We start from the raw sequence: 23,514 nt of genomic DNA, 5'->3' as shown, positions 1-23,514 counted from the left end.
ATAATTACTGCAGCTGTAATCACTGGGTGTGGGGTGGGGCTTTTAAGCCTGAGAGCAGTCTCTGTTAAAACAGAGAGACTCCAGCCCCAAGCAGTCATCCAGGTACCTATGCAGAGAGTACAACCTTACTTCTAATAACCAACTCAATCATTACACCTGTGAGAGGAAGGCTGGGTTTAGGATTACAGACTAATGAGTGCCCTACTATAGCTGACATAGTAATCCAATTTTTTCAGTTACACTGCATTCCTAATTTGTCATCTTATATGACTCTTTTCTTACTTCAGTATAGGCTCAGAGTTTCTGAATATAGAAGACACAAAATATTTATACTTTACAGATTATCATTAGACAGGCCCTTATTTCCAGTGTCAACATTTTGTGTTTCTATTAAAAAATATTTATCACATACTGCATTTGCACTTATCAAATGAATATGTAAAAATGTTCCAACAAAATCAATCCTTGAAAAAATGCTGTAAATATGTCTTCAGAATAGGTATTAGCTTAAATGAAACGTACTGGAGCTGCCTCGCAACGTTACTACTGAAAATTTCATTTACTTCATTGGAATACCTGTATAAGAGAGTAGACCAAAAACAACACCATCGAATCCATGATTTGAGATTTATTTGCAAGATAAGCAAGTTTCTTGCTTTCGAGTAAAGTAAGCAAATATTCTGTCCAGTCATCACAACAAGTGATCAGCAATTCAAAAGACAGAAACAGAAATATCTGTGAAATTTGAATTCAATTGTTTTCTGAGTAAATATGGGGAAAGAGATAATATGAATACCTATATAAGCAAAAGATCTTAGAAATCAATTCACTGCTTTGGTGATAGTTATGTCTGCACTAGAAAGACGTGCTCAGGCAGCTTTACCCCAGGAAACATTCTGGCAGCAAAGGCCTGCCACTGCAATAACTTGAGAAAAGGAAAACAAAACACCCACGAGCAATGAAGAAAGCTTGCAATGAAAAGATGCATCACTCTTGTGACAGATGGGACATCCCAGTACAAAACAAGCACCAATAACAAGCAGACTGCAAATTCTACGCCCACTAGGTTACTTAAACTTATCTTGTACGCCTCATTTTTTTCCATTCATACTTCTGCATGTCCACATTTGTAAGATTCAGCCACATCTTTAGGTCATGTTGCAGATAAGAATAGCTACAAGTGGTATTAACAAGGTACAAGTGCAAGCTTTGCTCAACTGTATAATCTCCTATAGATTGTCACAAATTATGCATTAGAAATTCTTACCAGGAATAATTACAAAAGCAGCACTTTGTTTAAAATGATAGTATTCCTAATGCCCCTAAAAATTCTGCAGCATCTCAGAATTCTGTTTTTACAGACAGTATAAATATCAGTTTTGACAACATGTAAAGGGGACCATGAGGGAGAGACCCGAGTCAACAACAACTCTAAAATAAGAGCCTTTCAGAAAAAGACTGACATCCACACTCAGTGGAAAAATGTAGGAGAAATAAAACAAAGGAAAAATTCAGCAGCAAACAATTTAGCAGGACAAGTGAAAAGTTGTTCTTCAATACAGGAGAAGTCATCTTCATGCCATCCTCAGCACAATACCCGTGGGTATGGATCATCCAAGGTGCAAATGTATGATGAGCGGAAGCATGTCAAATTCACAGGAACGTGCAGAAATAATTGAACAAAAGTGGACATGTAAATACAAAATACTTTTGGAGATTGCCTTACAAAGGAGACAGGTATTATGACACAAAAATTAAGAAAATCAAGGCAGTTTCCCACCAACCAACAAAATGGTCGTAGTAATTATCAGGCACTACAGTAGTGGGATGCGCTGAGGGGCAAGAGAAAAAGGAATCAGAACATCTGCAAAAAACAATAGTATGTACACAAATTTGGAAGTGAAAACACAAAATTACCAATTATTTGCTAAAAAAATTGCTCAAAAACCTTTTCTACAAGAGCAAGAAAATCTGACTGCATTTTGAGCTCTACATTAGATATTTAATATATGCTAAGACACAAATTGCTGTTTTCTCCATACTTACCAGTATACAGAGGAGATGAAAAGCTCTTTTACTGAGCTTGATGAGGATTACTTTGTTAACTCTGTAGTCCTGAAAGTTTGCATCCAGAACAGTTAGAATGAGCTTGGCCAATGAAGATTACATGTACATGATACTCACAAATACAAAAATTCCCATGGGAAGCTGTCTCAATAACCATGAATTAAAACACAAAGTTCTTCTAAGTTATCCTAAGAACTAAAGCCACCACCTGTGTCTAGCTGAAGCAAAGGTAAAGATTACTGTCCTCTCTCCCCTCAGAAATGCTGAATATTGTTCTCCTGTCTATGAGAGACTAATTTCTGGAGTGTGTATATCCACAAGCAATACACAAAAGTATGAGTTACAATGTGCCAGCAGATGTTGCAGTAGGAAAAAAAAAAAAAGGAACCTTTAGTTTGAATAACTTCTGCAACATGGTAAAAATCAGTAGGATTTATGTGTGCTTTAATATAAATGTGGTTCTGTACATACCCAAGATAAGACACAGCCAATGCTATGAAAATCCTTAGCAACACATGTTGGAATGTGTTACCTCATCAGGAATGGAGAGTAAGATGGGTTTATAAGCACTGAAGAGATTCTCAACAATACAGTTCTTCAGACAAGGGGAGAAAAAAACAAACTGAAAAATTACTCTGATTAATGAATGCAATAAAGAACAATGAGTTCCTAGAAAGTAGAAAAGGATAAATATATCAAGAACATACTTGTGTGATCTGACCAGACAACTCTAGTACAAGTAAAACTGTCTTTGTCCTAAGTAATAATTCCCATTTGTAACCCTACAAAGGACAGCATTGCAGTAGCAATTATTTGTGGTCTCTTGTGTTTTCTTTATACCCAAGTGTGTGTTCTTGAAGCATTAATTCCCAGACTTAATAGCTTGCATACCTACTATATATGAAATTGTAAGTGGCTTCCTACAATGCACCCACCCCAGGATATATAGGTCAGGCACTTATGACCCTTACCTTTATTCAACTTTATTACAACACTATCAGTGATCCAACAAAAATCCTATTCCAGCTCCAGAGTTATGGAAGACTTCTCTGCTTACCACACTTGGGGTTTAAGGCTATGAGCAGCACATCAGCCTTCTTACTCACTGGCAAGTATTGCAGAGATAAAAAGTGAAGTGAGACAGGCACTGACCTTGGTAAGAGATTTGCTATTGATTTCAGTAAAACCAGGATTTCACTTTTAGGGAAGTTATTTCCAGAGATCAGGCATACTTCTGGAGATGGTGCTCCCTTGCAAAGTGGAAAGGTTATTTTGTAGAAAGACTAACAGAATTTGATATCAACCTTTCTTTGACTAGCAAAGCAACAGTCATGAGGTGATACTTTTATTCTCATTACAGGAACAGTAATGCCATGTAATACTGGTACAACAGCAAAGGCATATAAACTGACAGAAAATACATTCAGGCAATGAGGATCATAGAATGGGTTGGGTTGAAAGGGACCTTAAAGATCATTTAGTTCCAACCCCCTGATGTGGGCAGGGACACTTTCCACTACACCAGGTTGCTCAAAGCATCATCCAAACTGGCCTTGAACACTTCAAGGAATGCAGCATCCAAAACCTCACTGAGCCACCTTCCAATGTATTAACACTCTTTTCTGTTGGGGCAAGGTGATTCCAAAAGGATTTCTATGAATACCTACAGCACCTGAAAGCTGTATTTGATGATACAGCTTTCTGTATCTCATTCAGTCCTGTGTTCTAAGTGAGAGCTAATTCAGTGACAGATTCAGGGAAGGTTCAGAGATGTAATATGGAATAATGGGAATGTGGGGAAGAACCTAGGTTTTAAAAAGTAGATTAAATTATGTGAACCTGCATGATAGTCGCAGTACATTGCAATACTCAAATTACAGAAGGCAGACCTCATCATTGCACTGTCAGAGATAATCTGGAGACATCTTTAATGCAAATCATTACTATAAATATCACAGGGCATATTAATGTAAAATACACAAACCTTTTTATTTAAAGACCATGAACTCTTCATCCAAAGTGAAACAAAAATGCAACTGAAGTAAATTACTAATTTGTATTTATGTAAACTGTGATTCTTCATAATATGCAACTCCCATATTTTCAAAGTATTCCTAATAAAAATGTCACAGCCTAGCTGTACTGGACTCTTTCACCTGTGAAAATGAAAATACTTTTGTCTCCCAAATACAGATAGAGAGATGAATGCATCCTTAAAAATCAAATTAGACTAAGGAGTACAAAACTGTTTATCAGTCATTCTGGAAAACAGAAACATAAAATGAAACCTGTAGTCACTACTGGGGAAAAAGAAAATCCATCATTTTTCCCAGAATGCAAAGACCTGGTGAAACTTCTGCATGGTGTGACTGGATATCAATTTTCAAAGCTGATCCCTGTACTCACGCCCATTGACAACTTTGGTTCATCTCCACAGAGCTGGCCACTTTGTGTGGCTGAGTAACAAAGTTCTGGCAGCTGCACCATAACCTCAAAAGGCTTATACTTGCTGCAGCTGAGACAGCTGACTAAAAAAGAAGTCACATTGACCTCAATACCAAGCATGGAGCACTGTCAGCACAGGGGCAAACTGCCTCTACTTGGTAACCTCTCCCTGAATACAAATCAGTTTTGCTAACCTTGCATCTGTAGCCAAAACCAAACCCCAAACAAACAACCCCATGGTGATATGATATAAACAGACCTTATACTTCAGCACCACATGTAGAACACCACATACACGTCATGTTAAATGGGGTTTCTGTAGGCCTAAATGAAAAAAGTACATATCCAGTCCAACTTCCACAATAAAGGTAGCTCAACAGTCAGTTTAAAGGTGTTAACTGAAAATATAATTAATCTGAAACCATCCATAAACCTTTCCAGCTGCTTAGTCTGTATTTGACTAGAGAATTTCAGTGCTTGGTCACGCATATAAGTGTTTAAAATTGGCTGCTTCTATTTTCTCTTATTTTAGAGAACAGCAGTCCTTAAGATAGGGTAGAGAGTTCAAATGAAGCATTGAAAGACTTTAGTGGAATTCTAGCAATGGAAAAGATGAATCCTCCACCAGCAGGAAAACCCAACCCACCACCCTGCCCAAAACCCAAACAGCCAAATTCAAGTTCCCAACTCAAGCACAGGATTCTCTGATATAATCAAGACCTGAATTTTTATGCAGACCAGTAGTCTAATACCTATTCTTCAAAAAGCATATCTAACTACACAATCTGGTACTGTATTAGGAAATTTATAAAATTAAAAGAATGAGCTGAGAATTTTTACTTTTTGTGTGCTTCTTCAAAGAAGGGAAATTTACCTCCTCATTAAAAACACCTACAGAACAGGAAACTTTTTGCACATACTGGTCAGTGACTACCAGAAAGCTACTTAGAAGCTACAGAAGTTACTATCTAAATGTTGTAAACAGCTTTGCTGATTACTTTCAGTTGCTGCTCTATTTGAAAAAAAAAAAATTGCAGCATGCTTGTCATTGGAATTTAAAGGCACTGGTGAAGTTAATTTGCATATTTTATCTCTTTAAAAAGTAAGTAAGAAGTTAATTAGACCTTTTTTCTGTCATTTAAGGCAGAAACCTTGATTATCCCACCTGTCTACCTGTGACTTCAGGAGGGATAGATTTGGAAAAAAACTTTGGAATTGTTTAGTAGGAGTATTTGTATTATAGTCCCAAGCATTACTTAACTATGCACATTAAATACATGTTCATTTGTTCATTCAATAAGCAAACATTTTTTGCTTTGGTAACAGTTTGTTTTCTGTTATCCTGAGGAATTTTTAGTAACACCTGTCCTCCTGAAACAGATGTCTGTAATTGTTTCTCAGGAGCAGAAAGTAGCTCAGAGATGTGACTAGATGAAAAACTGCCAACAGCAAGGGAGGCAAGTTCTTATTGATATTGCAAAACTAAACTGTGATGCCTAGCATTGAATTGACACCACAAAGGTTTTACTGCTCTAGGAAAGCAAGCCTCACCAGAGAAACAGAATGGACATTGCCACACCAGCACCGGATGCCTACTCTTGGTAGCATTTTCTGTCACTAACTTAGACTTGCTGATGTCTGACTGCTGGAAAGATATGAAGTGTCCATGTTATGAAAGAAAAGTGGATAGCATGAAAAGAAATAGGAAAGAGACAAGAGCAGAAGTAAATCAGATACTGCTAATGAAAAAAAATAAGATGAAAAAAAACTTTATGAGAAAAGTGAAAACTCCTCAAAAATAACCAAAAAGAGACAGCAAATAGTAGAGCATATGTGTATCACTGTCCACTGGCAGCAGCTGCACTAGAAAAAGCAATGTCTCTAAAAACTTCAAAATGCACAATCTTGCAAAAAGAATAAATACCTGAGCTCGACAGACACATTAGTAAGAATAAATTATTAATTATTTGGAATACTCACCTCTACCTCTGGGGTCACTAACAGCACAGCACCATTTAAACAAGCCTTTGAAGCAAACCTTTGATTCAGTAAAGTATTCAATCAAAACCACTCTGAAGAACAACTTTATTGAAACTGTATTTTTATGCTCACTCCTGTTCAACAATTGGCAAAATTCAGCATCTCCTCTAGACTTTTTCCCTTCTCCCAAACAGCTTACCATTTTTAATACTGGAAGTTATTAATTTCTGAAATAATGTTCATTGCCATCAACATCTCAGTTTTTATCAGAACCCTGAATTTGTGCTATAACTTGATCTTCTAAGCTCTCTTCCTTGAGTCAAGGATTTGTCGGGCTACCCATAGTCTCTCAGGGCACAAAATGAAGTCCAAGGTTCACCTGTGACAAAAAGAATGATTTCATTAGTCTCAATTCACAAAAGGAGTTTCATTTATTAGATAAAACAATATTTACTAGAGCATTTAACATTATAATTTTAAAACTAAAAAACAAAACATCATCAAGAACAACATTTTTCTGAAAAGGCTGATGATATCTCCAATCTGGTTATCAAAAGATAGCTCCATCCTTATTTTTAAAATTTTTATTCTAGAAGGTGCATTAAGAGAGGAGCACTCTTCAACTAGATTCTTACACTGCTTAAACTACAAAACCCAGGGCCAGTTTGAAAAGTCTCCAAAATTAAATTCTTCCTGATAAGATTTCCAACCCTAATTCTGCAATGCTGTAATATTCAGCAAAGAATGAAAAAAAAAAAATCATAAGTAGTTGTGTTACTTAGTTCTTTCAAGAGTGACTTCATTGATATGAAGAGCTTTTCGAGAGATTACCCTTACTCAATATTACCCTTGAGTTCATTGTATTCTTTTGAGCACTCACAGAGCTGTCTTCACAGAACTCTTGGGATCTAAAGCAGGTGAGGCAGATCGAGCATACAAACATTGGGGTTTTTTTCCCTTTGCCATTGCCATCTCATTCAGGAAAGTAGCTACCACACATAGGGTAAGTTTAAGCATGTGTGCAGTCCTAGTGAAATTAACTGTATCTTGTTGCCCTGGGGCAATGTCAAACTTCCTCTATGCCTTCTTCACTAGTAACACAGTTTTAGCAACAAAACATTCGGGCTGAGGATGTGGAAACTAGAAAAAAAGTACAAAAACCCAAATACACCTAGCACAGAACAGAGATCAGTGAGAAGCAGGTGAATGCAGCTTTCTGCCCTGATTTAGTAGGTGCTAGTTACCAGCTTGGCACCAGACCCTGGATTATCCCAACCCATGCCAAGTGCTAGCAGACAGGACAGGCACACAGGAGTGAGGCTGAGACTGCTGGGCCTCCCTTCCCACACTGGACTCCATTGGAGGGGTAGTCAGGGAACCTCTGGACCTCAGCACACGAAGCACCCAGAAAAAAACCACCCACCAGGCCAAGAGAAAGTTTCAAAAGGAAGAGAAAGAAGAGCAAGAGGTGTAATACCATTCAAGAAAACTTTCATCATTGACTTTTCGAATGGTCCAGTCCTGCAATCCTGAATACCCAAATCCACCTGTCACCAAAAGAACAGGCGTGTTTTGACATTTTAATGTCACTACCAGAAAACTAATCTCCATAGTCAAAGACTTAGAACTGCTCCCTCACCTTGTTCTTGATGCATTGTTTTTCTTGGTGTGGGTAACAACAAAGGCATAAGGATACCAGCAATCACCAAATTTGTGTGTTAATCACTTAAATGATCTCCTCGGTTTTCTGAGATGCTCTGATTCGATGTTTCAAATAAAAATGAAGACAGTTTCTGTCTCATTTTTTCTGTCTCTCGACAGTTTCAAATAAAAATTCCACTTGTTAAAAGTATTAACAGTTTTTAATACACCTTCCCTAAGGCTAGTTATTGCATGTTCCCAGGGTGGATCTGTTGAATGACCTTATTTCTCATCTATGAATATTTATAAAGGTGAATGAGACAAAGATTTGCACAAAACTTCTTTTTAAAATGATCTGCTCTCATTCTTTTTAAAAATTAGCTATTAAAGAAGGCACATCAGTTTAAAGTTCAAGCTGCATGAATATGCTACCAAGATATGGTCATTAAAATCCTTATGCCTTGAATGTTTCCCTTGAACTTTGTTTCAAAGTTAAAAGATTACAGATATCATAAACCAAATTCAGTCTTTGTGTAGGTCAGCTTTAAATTGCAGCTGTCCCCATCAGGACTGAATTGGTGTCAGGCACCTCTTGGATTACAAGCCACCATAAAAGAAATAACAGACCAGAACTATGAAACTTATTACAAGTCAAGTACATTAAATAAAAGAGGATCCTACCAGTTGCATCATCAGCTTCTGTGTCTAGAAGAGCATCTATTGAAGTCATGCTTGTGCCTATGAAGGAGTCTGTAGTATCAGACACTCCTCGCTTGCTGAGACAAACTTCTTTGAGTTACTGACTTCTCTGCTTTGATCAGTGTCTTTTACTAACCTTCTGACTGTCAGGAAGGTTACACCACTTGTTGAGAAGGTTTTTCTAGGCCTTCCTACTATTCCCCAATGCACTTTAAAAATTGTAAGTCCACAGGTTCAATTTGTAGTATCTTCCAATACATATGTATATAATAGAGAGTAGGACAGAGATGAAAGATGTTTTCCCCCCCTTTGTGAAAGGGTTAAATACTCCTTATTTCTGTTAGTCCTCTCTTGCAAAGAGGGAAGAAAATCTTCAGTGGGATACATTTTCTTCAGGAGGTATCTTCTGTTCCTCCCTGACCTTTTTCCAGTGGAATTTTCATCCTGTGTCCTTTTTCCTCAATAAATGTGCCAGCAAGACTTAATATAAGTTGTTGCAAAAGTAGAAGTTTCTTTCTTATTACATTTCTGTAAAAAGTTGTAACTGCTTTTGGCATTACCAAGTTACAAATTAGTTGTATGGATAAATCAGATTATTTTCAATGTAATCTCTTCCTGAATAATCTGAATTAGGAAACCAAGACTTGGGAGACTTTAGTCTTCAAGTTTACAAATATTAGGCCAGGGTCTTCTAAATGCTTACTCCCCGTTATAAATTTATTTGCCTGAGTAAGCCCTAATTGAAGGCCCAATTAAATAGTGGTGCTCACATAAATAAAGTTATTCCCAGGCACAGGTTTTTGCAGGATTAGTCAAGAACACTTACAACACCTTTTTAAAACTTGTGTTGTTTCCTAAGATTCCTTTAATGCATTTACTAAACTCCCCCCATATTTTAAAGAAAAAAACACTCAAAGTTAAGAACTTTAAAAGCTTGCTCTTATTTTTCTCCTAAATCAAGACTATAAACTATTCACCACATTGTACCAAGTATGTACTTGTTTTAATTAATCCTTAATTTCAGAGGGTCAAGCAGTTATCTAGTTCATGTTCCAGTCTCAAACAATTTATGTTCAGAAGAATGCTCTACTCTCCTAGCTGTTGCCAGTTTATTGCAGCTCTTAACAGTCACTATGACAGAAAAGGCAAGAACAAGAAATGCAGTAAGAGTGAGCAAGTGAGCACGTGTTGAGATTCAGGAGGAATTACACGATAGCTACAGCAGAGATTATGTACACACAGAGAGCCCAAGGATTCAGTTATGTCTCCAGAAAAAAGACACCATGTTTATTTCAGACTTTACCAGACTTATCCATATTGCAAACTACCCACAGAAGTGCTAAAGCACAGATTTACTAATTAAGGAGGAGGACAATATCACCCATTCCCCTAGAGTAACCCAAGTAATACGCCTGTCTCAATCCTTTCACCCTCCATCTAAAAATCCTCCAGGGAACAAGGGTAGTCAAGTGCTCACTTGGACTCCTGGAGTTGGAATCTCCTCTCAATTACATGCACGTGTTACCCTGCCAGCTCCAGTGAATGAAATTTCAATGAAAGCGGGAAGATAATATAGCTTTCAGAATTTACATCGGTGGCAATTGTAGGGAAGAAAAAATTAAAATCTGTTACTCTTCATTTTGATCTTGTGTGTGGCATTCCACTATGGCTGAATGAAACTGAAGCAGACAACCCACTAGAATTACCTGAATTAACCTTAGAAAGATAAGCATGCCACTGTTTGCCAGAGTCCAATTCTAGATACCTTTCTTAGGCTAGCTCAAAGCCCAGGGTCAAGTTCCCCCTCAGATGAATTTGAAAGCATTAACTTATGAACTTCGTGCAGTAGCAATGAAGACCCTGACAGCCCAGTTGTGAAAAAGATAAATGCAGCTTCTCAGTTGTCATGGAGTGAAATTCTGCTTTCATTACCAGTACAGCTCTCCTCCCATGCTCCTGTATTTTTTTCAATGAAAGATGCATAGGGTTTGGAGTGCACAGATTTGGTACACGTGCGCAGCAGCTGGTCTGACATGATAAAGCAGAATGAATCTGAAGAAGTTCCTGCCTGTCTGACCAATAATCCATGAACTAAGAGGGATTTACTCAATAGACCAGCACAGATTCTATCCTGTCAAAATTAAAGACTGATTTTTTTTTAAAAAGTGCCTAAAGCTGTTTTCTGTTAGATGTTTTCCATTCCCCAAAGACCTAGACAGCAAGTAGGAGGCGAACAAAGGTGGGGGGAGGGAATTGTCTGAATCCTGCAATGTTTATAACTTCGTATTCGCTTGATTTGAAGCTCCAGCCATAGAATTTGTTACTGAAGACATTTCTGTAACTCAAAGAAAATCAATCAGAAGAATAGCATCCAGCATGCACAGACACACACTGTATGCCAAGGCAGCATCCCCGATACCATGCCTAAATTTAATTCTTAAATACGACTTACTTGCCATTCTCTTTTGCTAGGTGGGAACTGCCGAGAGCTAAAAATAGCACCAGGATTCAGTGGCTGGAGCTAAAAATACCCTTTCCCGCTCGATTACCGACTCGGCAGGAAAGACGGAGCTCTTGGCATCTGTCACAGCATATAACCGCCAGCTGGGGATGGAGACAAAGAGCCCAACCCCGAAGTTCCGCGCCCGGGGAAAGTTTCACCGGCAGGCGAAGAGGCCACGGCGCTGCATCCCGGGGCCACGGGACCCCCACCCACCCCACCCCGGGCGGCGCCCCCGGGCCTCCCCGCCGCCCCTTACCCGCGTTTCGCAGCTTCTTGTTGCGGTAGACGGAGAGGATGACCAAGAGGTTGCCCAGCAGGTCCACCGCGATGGTGAAGATGAGGATGGCGGCCAAAGTGGAGGTCACCCAGGGCTGTCGGCGCGGGGCGCCCTCGGCAGGCGGGTCCCGCGGAAGGACGGAGCTGTTCAGCTCGCTCTCGTTCACTCTCATCCTGCCACCGAGTCTCCCAGGGCACAACCGGGTACCGGCGGAGCGGGCGCGCTCGCCAGCGCTGCCTCCGGCGGGGGCACGGCAGGGCAGGTCAGGTCAGGTCGGGGGTCGCGGTCGCCCTGCGCCGCGGGGCTGCCCGCCCTAGGGCGGAGCGGGGCTGGCAGGAACGGGCGCACCTCCCATGGCGGCCGGCGCCGCCACTCCAGGCAGGAAGTTTCCCCGAAGTGTGCATGTGCCGCGGCGGGACACTTTTATAGCCCGCCCGCGCCGCCGCCCCGCCCGCCGCCACCGCTGCCGCCAGGTGACACCGAGCCGCCCCCGCGCCGGCACGTGCGCGGCCGGGGCTCCAGCTGCTGCCGCGCGGCGCCACAGCGCCCCCCCGCGGCGCCCGCGCCGCCCCATTCACGCCGCGCTCCGCTTCCCCATTCATGCTCCCGGCCGCTCCATTCAGCGCCGGCCGCTCCATTCACCGGCGGAGGCGCGGCAGGGATCGACGGGGCTTGCTGTCTGCGGTTGGGTGGTTTGCAGCGCTCGGCGCTATTTTTAGCACTCCTGGTTAACGCCGGCTCTTAATTAGGCGCCCGCCGAACTCCCTTCCCCTCCTCCCTCTCCTTTATTTAACATCGCACCCGCACGGTAACGTGAGCGCGGCGAGAAATCTCCCATCGGGGAGCGGGTCGGGGCTGCTATAAAAAGCTCCTCGCGAAGGAGACTGGCTGGCTGGGCAGGGGGGGCGTCTGAGGACCCGCGTCCCGGGAGCACCACGTGCTGCCGCAGCAAGGGGCCGCCGGGGGGGGACACGCACCGCCTCGGCAGCCCCCCCTTCCTCCTCCGCAGCCTTTCTTCCTCCCCCGCACCCTGGGCAGCGGGGGCGGTCTGCACAGGGAAGACAGAGAGAAAGGTAGTGGGGATGCCCCGTGCCACCCCTACGAGCCCGGTGATGTCTGGATCCCCTGTTCCCCAAAAGCAGCATTAGCTTCAAAGAAAGGACGGAACAGGGAGCCATTGCCCAGCCGCGAGGAGGACCCAGTTGACTGAACAGGGTATCCCTTCACCCTCTCGTGCGGTGGGCGCTCTGGTAAATAAATTAAATAAAATAAAAAAAAATAATAATAATAATAATAAAAAAGCACTGTCTTCTGACTGAATCTTCTCGTTTGCATGGCATAGAGCTGTTGAAAATCTCTGAGCAAACTGGGCGTGGGAATCACTCTCCCATTCAGGATAACGGGCTGCGAGTGCGGAGGGCAGTGCGCGCTGTTTTCCGCCGAGCGCAGGGCTGGGCGCGGTGCTGGCGGTCAGGGGCGGCCCCGCGCACCCACCGCCACCCGCCCGGAGCGTTCGCGGGGGTGCTGCGACTGGGGGGGCAAGCGGGGAGTCCGCAGCGGGAGCGCGGGGCTTCTCCTGGCGCCGCGCAGCCTCCGCCGGCCGCTGCGGAGCGCGGGCGGTGTCGTGCGCGGCTCTGCGCGGGGCGGGAGGGGCGCATGCGGCGCAGCCTGCGCCCAGCCGCCCGGGCTTACGGCGTTGTGTCCCGTGGCAGCCCGAGGCGAGGGATAACCAAAGCCACCGTTGTGACCAGCAGTTACATAACGCGGCGGGTGTGACAGGACACCGCGGGAGCGGCCGGCCCGCAGCCGCGGAGGGGCGCGGACAGGCAGGGCGGTGGCGGTGGCGGTGGCGGCAGCAGCGGCACCCCCGCCCTGGCAGGCGCCGCAGTCCCAGCCTGCACGGCTGAGTGCCAGGGAAACCCCGAGCCTCCCATTCACCCACGGTTTTCTCACAGCAGCGGAGCGAGGAGCGCCGCCGCTCAGCCTCCCGGTGGTGAATGAGACCGCTTGTGTTTCGTGCGGGAAGTGCTGATTTATTTGTTCACTTACTGACTTATTAAAAGCTCAATATTACGGCAGCGTGTTTTCCCGCTGCCCCGATAAACAGCAGTCCCGTGGAGATGTGTCGGCAATACAGAGCATTCCTTCCAACTGCTTTCCGAGCAGCATCCAAAGCCCATCCAGCACTGGAGCTGGAGAGCAGCAGCCCGCACTACAATCCCTCAGCGCGGCGCCGCAGCTCCTGGGCAGAGGGTGGTGGTCAGAGCACTCCCTGACAGCCACATCCACCCACCACCAGCCCCCGCCCTCCACCCCCCTCGGCAGGTTAGTGCATGTGTCCGTGTAGGTGAATAACAAGTAGGTTATCAAGCTGTGGGAGAAGATTAAACATAGGAGGAGCCAGTATCAGGGGGATATCAGATCAAGGGCAGCCACACGTGGAGACAGGCAGAACTGCCTGGTCCTCAGTAGACCTCCACGGGTGTTTCACTGGATGGGGAGGGGCTGGCTGCCCAGAGACAGCTGTGAAGTTTCACAAGGTCAGGTATTTTTAACCAGAAGGTAGAGCGACGATGAGGATCAGCCCATGATTTTGCCTCAAAGAAAAGGAATCTGGTCCATGCAGGAACTGCTGTTATTTGTCTCATTCCTGGGATGTTCAGTGACATATTTGCTATTTAGACCCAAAGGGGAATGGAGATATCACTCCATCCATCCCATTTTAGTCTTGTTAAAAGAGCGTGCTCTGGACCAAGACCGCTTGTGTGGTTGGAAGGGAACGCTTCTTGAAAAAAGGACTGAAGATATCCTAAGGCATCACTACCAGAAAACCCTATATGAGAGCTAAAGGTGACCCATGCACCAGCAAGGGCCGTGATACATTGAGAAGCCTTGTGCTGCTGCTCTGTGTGTTCATTTGTTTCCTGCAGAGTGGGAGATGGGCATCAGGATGTGGGTCAGAACCACCTTCCCATTCCCCACCAGGGAGTGGGACAGCTTTCTTTTTCCTCCTTCTCACCTTGACAGAGACACATCATACTAGAAAATGCTGCTCTTTAAGGTTTTGCATGTGTTTACTCACATTCTGGAGAGTTACAGACTCTAAGATGCCACCCAAAACAAGCAAGCTGTGAAAACTGCAGAGGAGCAGATCTAACAACATCAGGCTCCTTCACAATGATCAACATTCACAGTCAATGAGACAATCTTAGAGGCAGTTTGTATTGTTTATTACATCCTCTGATGGTCTCTCTGCCCTCGCATTTTCTGCACTTTTTCTACATACACGTTTTTAAAGTACAACTGAGTGAAGTTAAATGATGCTTTACATGAAAGCAGCATAAGATAAGATTAGGGCAGGAGAACAAGCAAATCACTTGGGCCAGCCACCCCATATTATAATAATTTAAATCAGAGTTGACTTCACTGTGGTGAGCAATGTTGGTAGAGATCTTATTACATGAAGAAATACGGAACTTGTCTGATCTGTCATAAAAGAGTCCTGATTTAGTTTTGCTTGAGTTTGGGACGTGCCTGTTGCTTATTCTGTCTCCAGCCAAGTTTCCTGGCGGATCTTGAACTGATGTTGTAGTCTTGGTTTTGGTCCTGTCTCCTGTTGATTCATCCTGGGCTCTCTGGATGAGTGCAAGACCTGAGTCTTCTTTTTGTCCTGTCTAGGGCTGGCAGTTGAGCCTGTTGTCAGCATCTGGCTCTGCCTGCTGCTCTATGGATCTGTGAGACTGTGGTCTGGCTGGTGCAGGCACTGCCTGGGCTCAGGTTTTCCTTGGCTCCCGGTTGGCTTCCCTATGGAGAAGCTCTTAAAACTACACAGCAAGGACATTAGATGAGTTGAGGAAGCACCGGCCATCTGAAAAGATAGATAGAAATATAGAAAACATGAGAAGAAATCAACAATTCAGCTGGTTCTCTGAGTAAGAGAATGGGGACTGCCCGGCAGATGAGACTGAGATGATCAGTAACAGGGGCAATACTGAGAGCATGCTGGTGTGGGTGCCTGGCAGAGAATGGGCAAAAGGCAGAACATTTGTCTCCTTAAGGAGAAGTTTTCACCGTGGTACAGTGTGGTTTTCGTACATCAGAGGAAATAGCTCTGGAGGCTGATGGCAGATAAGATATCTTGGAAGGGGCTGACTTGAATACAAATATGGGAGGAAGGCCTTGGAGGGCTGCACCAGGAGCAGGGAGGTAAGTTGATTGTGGTGCCTGTGGCAGAGAAGCAGCAGCTTCTGATATCCTTTATGTTTTGGTGCCCTTCTCTCCTTCAGAAAAGTCCAGGAGCTGCATGAAATATATAAATGTAGACTCTATTCTGCTCAATCACAATAGGTATTTCTGTAGAGAAAAGCTGAAACTTAAAACTGAGGTGGAAAAAAATGAGGTAAGCCAACCAGCAGTGTGTTTCTGTGGTGAGCAATAGTGTGGAGAGTAGGAGCAGCTGCTCATTTGAATGCTTAGCATTAAATTTAGGTGGGTGCAGATTCTGTCTGGTGCTGTTCCTTACTATTTGGAGACCTTCGTAATTCCCGTTATGCTGAAGAACAATTATGATGCTGATGGTTCTTGAGCACTCCAGGAAAGAAAGGAAACCCACAGCTCCTCTTCACTGTGGTGCTCGGAGGTATTTTCACCATTACATTTGCCAGACTCTTGGGCTGCTCTCCCAGCACACTGACACAGTCATTTAGTTCTCCCCACAACCTTGCCTTGACAGCTGTTCAGTACACAGATCTTGCTGATACACCTATGGGGCAATGCCACTTCCTCAACAGTTAAACTGCTGTGGCAGCAGGCTTGCTGCAGCTCATCCCGTGGCAGGAGATATCTACTCTTCATTACATCAGGCCATTGGCTGTGATGCTGCACTACAAAAAAAAGCTGGCTGTTGCTCCTTGTGTCTTTTAGAGGAGTGATTCAGAGTGCTAAATTTTTGCCATGTTTTATTTTGTGATGTGCAGCTTTCTTTCCCTGACAAGTCTTTTATTTCAGTGGTTTTTTCATAGTTACAATCTGTGGCATTTCCTAGATGTTTTAAACAACTCTGCAAATCGCATCCTCTCTATGAGTATTGGGTTTGGGCAGATGATGCAAGAGATTGATGGGAAATGTGCCAGGTCTTTTAATTCTTCATTCAGCACTGGCTTAGAGCACAGTTTTTGTATTCAGAGAGCGCTGTTATGACAATTCTTGGGCAACACAGTCTGCTTTTGCTTCTGGCTTTGGGGTTTCTAAGGTGAGATGCTATTCACCACATAGCTGGGACAGGGAATTTCATTTAGAAATAAAACTACATCCTAGGACTCTTCTCTGCATTAATACTCTCTTCTCTTCCAATATGAAATGGCCTCAAAAGGAAGAAATAGTATCTTCTCACTGTAGAAAGGCATATTATATAATTGTTAGAGCATTCTCCAAGATGATTAGAAAATTATATTTGAAACTTTGCAAGCAGAAAAGATAACTAATCTCAGCTTATCTGTATTTTAGGGTAGGAAAGTGAAATGCTGTGTATCGTAATTGACTGTTTTAAGCATGCTACCTCATAATTTTGATTTTAAAGATTAATTTGGAGCTGATTTTGAAGTTGGGGGGATGAGAGTGGGTAAGGTTCAGGGCTATAAAACCTGATCAGAAACTGATACTTTTTGAAGCCCAGTCACACACCACAGTTGCTGAGATAGGTGAGTTAATACTCAGCTTTGTCTTCAGTGGCTCCAAGACTTCTAAATCAGTGCATCTAATGGCTGATCACACTAAGAGACCTACCTTGCTACATACAGAGAGAGGTTCTTACCTCAGACTGGTTTTCTGGCCTATCTGTTTGCCATGTCCATTTCTTTGTCCTGTGATTCTTCAGGATATTGATCCCCAGCCACTGCTTTTGAGAGATGATTGATGTAGATTGTTCCACAATGTGAGCAGTCCAGTAAGAAGCAAGGCTTCTGGAGAGAGGGCACTCTGGATTACCACACATGTGCACCAAGGAAACAAAACTATCCTATTATTTGTGGTTGCCTTCTGCTTCCTTCAAGTCTGCATTTAAAATGTTAAGAATAAGGATTTCCATGGCACTAGCATTTTATAGAGTCATGACAACATGTCATTCTTCTGCCCTGCCCTCTGAGCATAGATCCACAGTTCCTGGTAGATACCATTTGCTGCATTAACTATAGAGGTTTAAATACTTCTGCAATAAAATAAAAGCTCTGCCAAAAGCCAGAATGTACCTGCACATTCACATTGTTAGCTAGTATTCTTTTCTTGCAAGGCTGTAGCCTGTTTTTATATGCTGTTACAGTGCTTTTTTATTAAGCAAACTCAGAAATCTGCACCGATTCCAGCCCACTGATTTCTCTGGTGTTCTCACTATGCTGACCAAATTCAGCCTGTCTACTTAACATTTAAATTTGTTTTGTATTTTTTTTTTCTATACAGGAATCTATTACAGTCAGGGAAATAGCATATTCCTTTAACAAAGCATACAGAATGGTTTGAAATAGAAATAACACTCACTTTCTTGTTGTATATTTTTATATTTACCTTTGAATATTCTGCCTCTGTATGTTTATTTTTTTCCTCCTTGGCAGCAACTTTAAAACCTTTCAATATCTCCTTGTATTCTTTTATATGACTCTTTTGTCAGTCTGAGTGAATATTTTCTTTGGCTTTCCTTTTGTTTAAATATGGGGAATAGAGGGAACATGTCTTGAATTGAAATCACTGAACTGGAAAGGGACTACAAAATGAATTGACTGTAGTAAAGCTTAAGTATTAAAATCCAGCCAGTGCAGTTCTTACCAAGTGTAGAAAAGCAGAAAAATGCTTACAGCCTCAGAGAATGCATGGAGAAGTTACAATGGAAATGGTTGAAATGAATGGGAAAAATTGAGATTGGTAGTCTTGAAATTGGCAGTCTTTGACATGAAGCTAGATGAGAATGAGCCAATGGTGGGGTAGGGTGGTGTGCTGAGTCTGGGGGATTGGAAAAGGTTAAAATGCTTAAAATGGAGAAGCATAGGATTGTTGTGCATAGTCAATATTCTAGTTTTAGGCTGTTATTAATGAACTGAAATCAGTGGAATAAAACTTGGTTGAAACAGGGATGATGCAATTCCATGATGTAATGCTAAGGAGCACTTCACTATGGGCCCTTTAAGAAATGTGGAATCATTTGTAATTAGAATTGATGGGAAAACACAAAGATTTAATCTGAATTGAAATCCTCAGATGCTGTACTAGCTATTGAATGGTTTTGTTACTATAAAATCTCACAAAAAAAAAAAAAAAAAAAAGAATCAGCAACATAGTTGCTGTTAATTTTGTATTCAGCAAATATGGGCTGAGCCATTTTCTTCAATTAGAGTATCACCAGCAAATCCAGGAAGATTTTTAAACAGTTTACTTTGTCTGCAGTGTTTCCAGAAATCTTTCCAGGTTGAGTCTACAAATAACAGCTTCTAGGTTTAGGGGCTTTTCATTTGTAGTTCTGTTTGCATGCACACACACATGCACACACTCATAGAGACATCCCCCCAGTATTCCCAGCGTAGGCTTGGATACAGTTTGTAGATGATAATAGGGTTCATGACAATGATTTATCTTCCCCATTTGCCTATGAAAATTACAAAAGTCCCTCTAAATCATCCAGATGACATGCCACTGTGAGCATTTTCTAAACTTGAATCCTAGAAGGAGAGAATGTTTATGAAGAAATAGAGGCTAGAAAAGCCAAGCAAATGATTTTTCTAAGCTGGCAATTGTGTACTGCTCAGCAGCTCTTTATATTAATTTTCCTTACTTCTTTCAACAGGCTATTTCTTACTTTATCTAATTTACTTTTATTTTCTACTCTTCTCATTTCGCTAATAAACAAAAATGGATTTTGTGACAATTTCTGCTGTAACCTTTTAATTCCCTCTCAGTGTGGTACACTAGGCTTCATCCATATTAGTATTAGTAACTCCTCGGGTAGTTAAGAGTTGTGTCAATATAAAACCTAGTCACAAAATAAACCACGAGTTCAACAAAGGTTACTTAATCTTGTTAGAGATCTCAAAGTTTGATGTTTTCCTCAAAGACAAAACGACTGACACATCAGAGGTTCTTTGGAAAGGATTGAACACATTTAGTATTGCTCAGTAATCAAAAAACACTTTTGTGTTTTCGATACAGTGCTCTTCAAAGAGACAACTAACAGCTCTGAGAAATGTTTCCTCTATGTGGAAAAGGTACAATACATCCTGGGAACAGAAATGCTGTCTCTATTACTCTTACCTGAATATATATTTCAGAGGTAATGAGGCGTGAGAGGGCAATTCTTCCTTTAGAGGAAGAACTTACTATTTTTTTTTTTTTGAAACTACAACCAGCATACCTGCTATATTGAGATAGTTAATATTCAGAACATGTAAGACATGTCTCTATTCCTGTATCTGCTCAGGAAAAATCTGAAGTGGTGTGAGATATTCTTGAAGTCAGTGGTCAGCACTACATCACTCTGTCACTTGGTCCAGCTTGTTCCAGGTAACATGGCCTGTGTCTTGTGATTCCTCACAAGTCCTATTCAGGGCTGATTGTATTAATTTCATCTGCTGGTTTTGCATCCTCGTGTCAAGATATTTGTGTGGGCTTATGCTTATCTAACATTTAGTAATCTTGCAGCTGTTTATAGTATTTTTGTTACCTCCCTCTACACGTCCTATCCTCTTGCTGAGAAATCCAGTTTGTTTGTCTGACTTAGTCACAATCCTCAAGCTCAGTTACAGAATTTCTCTTCAGTTCTGAGGCAGTTTCCCCCTAATATTTAATTCCTGTCCTTGCAGATTTCATTTCATTTCCGTCCTTGAATCCTCAGCCTGGGACAGTAAGACAGAGGTATTTATTATTTTGGCTCTCTATTCTTTCAGAGCATGGTCTTTCCTGGTAATTACTCCCCTCTTTCAACAAGAAACTTCCCATGTCTCTTAGAAAAGATGAAGAAAAATGGGAAAACAGTAAAATAGAATAAAATAAATCTGGTGATTAATCAGTAAATAAGAACCACTTGTACACACACTCGCTATTTAAATCTATTGGCTTAGAAATCTGACATCATTAATCCATGATTAATTTTTGAAAATAAAAATTCTCGTTTTGCTGAAACTGTTTTGCATTCTAAAACAAAATGGAAAAAACGACAAAATGCAAATCAAAACTGCATGAGAAGACAGCATGCAAAATGAATGAAGAGTCAAAAGTAATATAAAAATCTTTACTCCTTGAAAATTGTGCTGGTTACCATAAAGTGTATTTATTCTCACTAGTTTTTTTTTTAAAAAAGGTGCTCAGTTAGCTTCTAGTCATGAAAATGCTAGAAACTATTCACAGAGTATAATTATTTATATGGACCAGGCTTCTGGGCTAAGTTCTTTTAAACTTTTATATAAAATATGAATTTATAATATTTATAACTCAACCTGTGATTTGATACCTATTAGTCTGTCTGATGTGGTCAAATGATGGTTTTTTTTTACAGCTCTTGAAAAACAAGCATGAACAGTTACTTCACTTTTTGTGGAAAACCTCAAAGTTATGAAAAAACTTAGGGAATTATTTAAATGCAGAGTATGGACATAAATAAAGTGCTAATGGAGGATTTATTAGTAATTTTCTTCGCTGTGAGGGTAGTGAGGCATTGGCACAGGATGTCCAGGGAAGTTGTGGATACCCTATCCCTGGAAGTGTTCAAGGCCAGGCTGGATGGGGTCTAGTGGAAGGTGTCCCTGCCAATGGTGGGGAATTGGAACTGGATGATCTCTAAAGTCCCTACCAACCCAAACCATTCTATGATTCTGTGATGTACTGGGTGAAGTGTTTGATCAGTTTTGTGTTGAAAATTTCACCTTATCTACATTTTTTACCTTCTGGGACTTCAACTGTGAAAAATTCTGCCGCAAAAAGCTACATATGAAAGTGCAGACGTATTCAAAAGTCATCCATGCTAGGTACAGTTAGTCAGCAATTTTTAGTACCATCAGTTTCAATTATGTTGATTAGATCTACATCTTATTTCTTGACATAAGTGATTAATTTCAGCAGTGTTTTGCTACAAGGTCTGCTGAAGGTATGTTGTCTCTAAAGTTTGAATTTTCTCTAGAACTCTTCATATAACTTTGATCTCCATTATGAAAAGATATGCTCCTTTTAGGCTTGTTTTTAAATCTAAATATAGTAAAACATCATATAAAGTTGTCATATACTTTTTATATGATCTGGGACATAGAATAAAGGCTGTCACTTTGATACTGTGCATTGATGTTGTTGAATTTATCTGAATTATTTCTGAAATTGGTATAGTGATCCATTTCAGAGAAGATTTTTGGATTTAGAATTTCATAGCAGATTTTAGCTGTATTTATATAATTGTGATTTCTTAGACAGGTGCACATATCCTTTGGATTTATTTTGGAACAAGTGTGTAATTTCATTGCTGAAAATGGGTGACCAACATTTTGACTGTGATTCCTGTGATATTCCCCTGTTTATGTGTGAGGAACTGGTCTGCAGCCTGTTGTTAGAGATAAATGTCAGTGATGCCAGTCATATTTATTATTTCTTTAAGAGAGGAGGAAACAGTGGAGATGTTAATAAGACAGAAAATTTCCAAAGTTGTATATTTTTAAATTTTATATAAAGCGACGGGGGGGGATACAAAATGACACCTCAGTGGTATTAAACCCTGAAGCTTTTTCTAAACTCCAGTAGCTGTGACATCATATAATCATATCATCCCCTAAAAAGACTTATTTTCCTTATCTTCTATCTGACTTATTTGATAAATGTTCACCATTCAGTGTTTAATATGAAATAAACTAGTGCTTTTCATCTAGTTAATGGATCAAAGCAATGTTCAAAGAAGAAAAACTCCTTTTATTAGCATTTTGTAGCAAATTCAGCTGACACAATAAGAAAGCAATAGAGGTGGAAAATGGCTTGCTCTTTTATCTCTGAGTGTAACTCAAGGTTACAGCTAGCATGAGTGAGTGGTAGTTATTAATATTTTTAATTAGTCTTTTGAGAAATTTTCTATTTGATACTTAGTGCCCCAACAAGTTATTTGTAAACTGAATCCACTTAAAATTATCTTTGGTAAACAACTACCCGAGTAATAAAGAATCCAGATATAATACTTAAAATGTTTTAATTGAGATGGTTGAACTTGCAGCTATTTCATTATAACTGAAGAACTCTTGTGATTTTATGGGGAAGAAGTAATCTAAGAGCCAGCTCTTGAGTTTTTTACTCAATTCTTCAATTAGAGTACATTTTAAAATATATATCTGGAAGAAATGAGCCAAAATACAAAGCAGCAAAAAAAGCTGTCTGCTGAATAAAGTATAATAAACAAGATAAATGGTACAAAACCTTCCAGTACAAGTTTGGAGATTTGTGTGGATTTTTTTTTATTTTTCTTTTTCTTTTCTGAGAGAAGTTTGCAAAAGGTTGTTTTTTTTTTCCTTTGAATCACAATTTTAAAGTCTTTAATGATGTATTCATTTATCTTTCTATATAATCTCCATGAGCTTCTTTCACTGCTATTAACTATCCCTTCTATTTTTGTCTATAATTTTTCAGGTGCTGAAGGTTTTTCCTTATAGGAGAAAATGGATTGCCAGGTTGCCCTATCATAGAGAAATATATCTGTCATTTTGCCTGTCATGTGGATTGTTAGTTATGAAGAACTACCTCTCCTTTCATACAAGAGGATATATTTGTATCGCTTGCTTTGATTCTCTCCAGACATTTAGGCCCTGGTCTGAGTGGTATTTCTTGGGATCAGCATGTGCTTTATGATGAGTTTTGTTTGCATGTAACAAAGTACCCCAGATAAGAAAATAACAAAAAA

At 41.1% G+C, this 23,514-nt stretch overlaps 1 protein-coding gene and 1 long non-coding RNA gene across 3 annotated transcripts in view; one reads left to right on the top strand and one right to left on the bottom strand.

Annotated features, from left to right (window-relative positions):
• Positions 1 to 12,060, bottom strand: part of MTNR1A (melatonin receptor 1A) — a 50,534-nt gene extending 38,474 nt beyond the window's left edge. The window contains exon 1 of the mRNA XM_053940901.1: positions 11,592 to 12,060. Within this exon, the coding sequence (XP_053796876.1) occupies positions 11,592 to 11,784 (193 nt within the window). The 5' untranslated portion in view covers positions 11,785 to 12,060. The remainder of the gene's footprint in view (positions 1 to 11,591) is intronic.
• A 1,368-nt stretch (positions 12,061 to 13,428) lies between these two features.
• LOC128786859 (uncharacterized) overlaps positions 13,429 to 23,514 on the top strand; it is a 35,472-nt gene continuing 25,386 nt past the window's right edge. Inside the window, exon 1 of one of the 2 annotated variants that reach the window (XR_008430493.1) lies at positions 13,429 to 13,937. This is a non-coding gene — a long non-coding RNA (uncharacterized LOC128786859). Of the gene's footprint in view, positions 13,938 to 20,448; positions 20,505 to 23,514 lie in introns of those variants that run through there. The other variant, XR_008430492.1, reaches the window with a different exon arrangement.

The sequence above is a fragment of the Vidua chalybeata genome, chromosome 4 (genome assembly GCF_026979565.1).
Source record: "Vidua chalybeata isolate OUT-0048 chromosome 4, bVidCha1 merged haplotype, whole genome shotgun sequence".
Lineage (NCBI taxonomy): Eukaryota > Metazoa > Chordata > Aves > Passeriformes > Viduidae > Vidua > Vidua chalybeata.
This window is presented reverse-complemented; position numbering and strand designations above follow the sequence as displayed.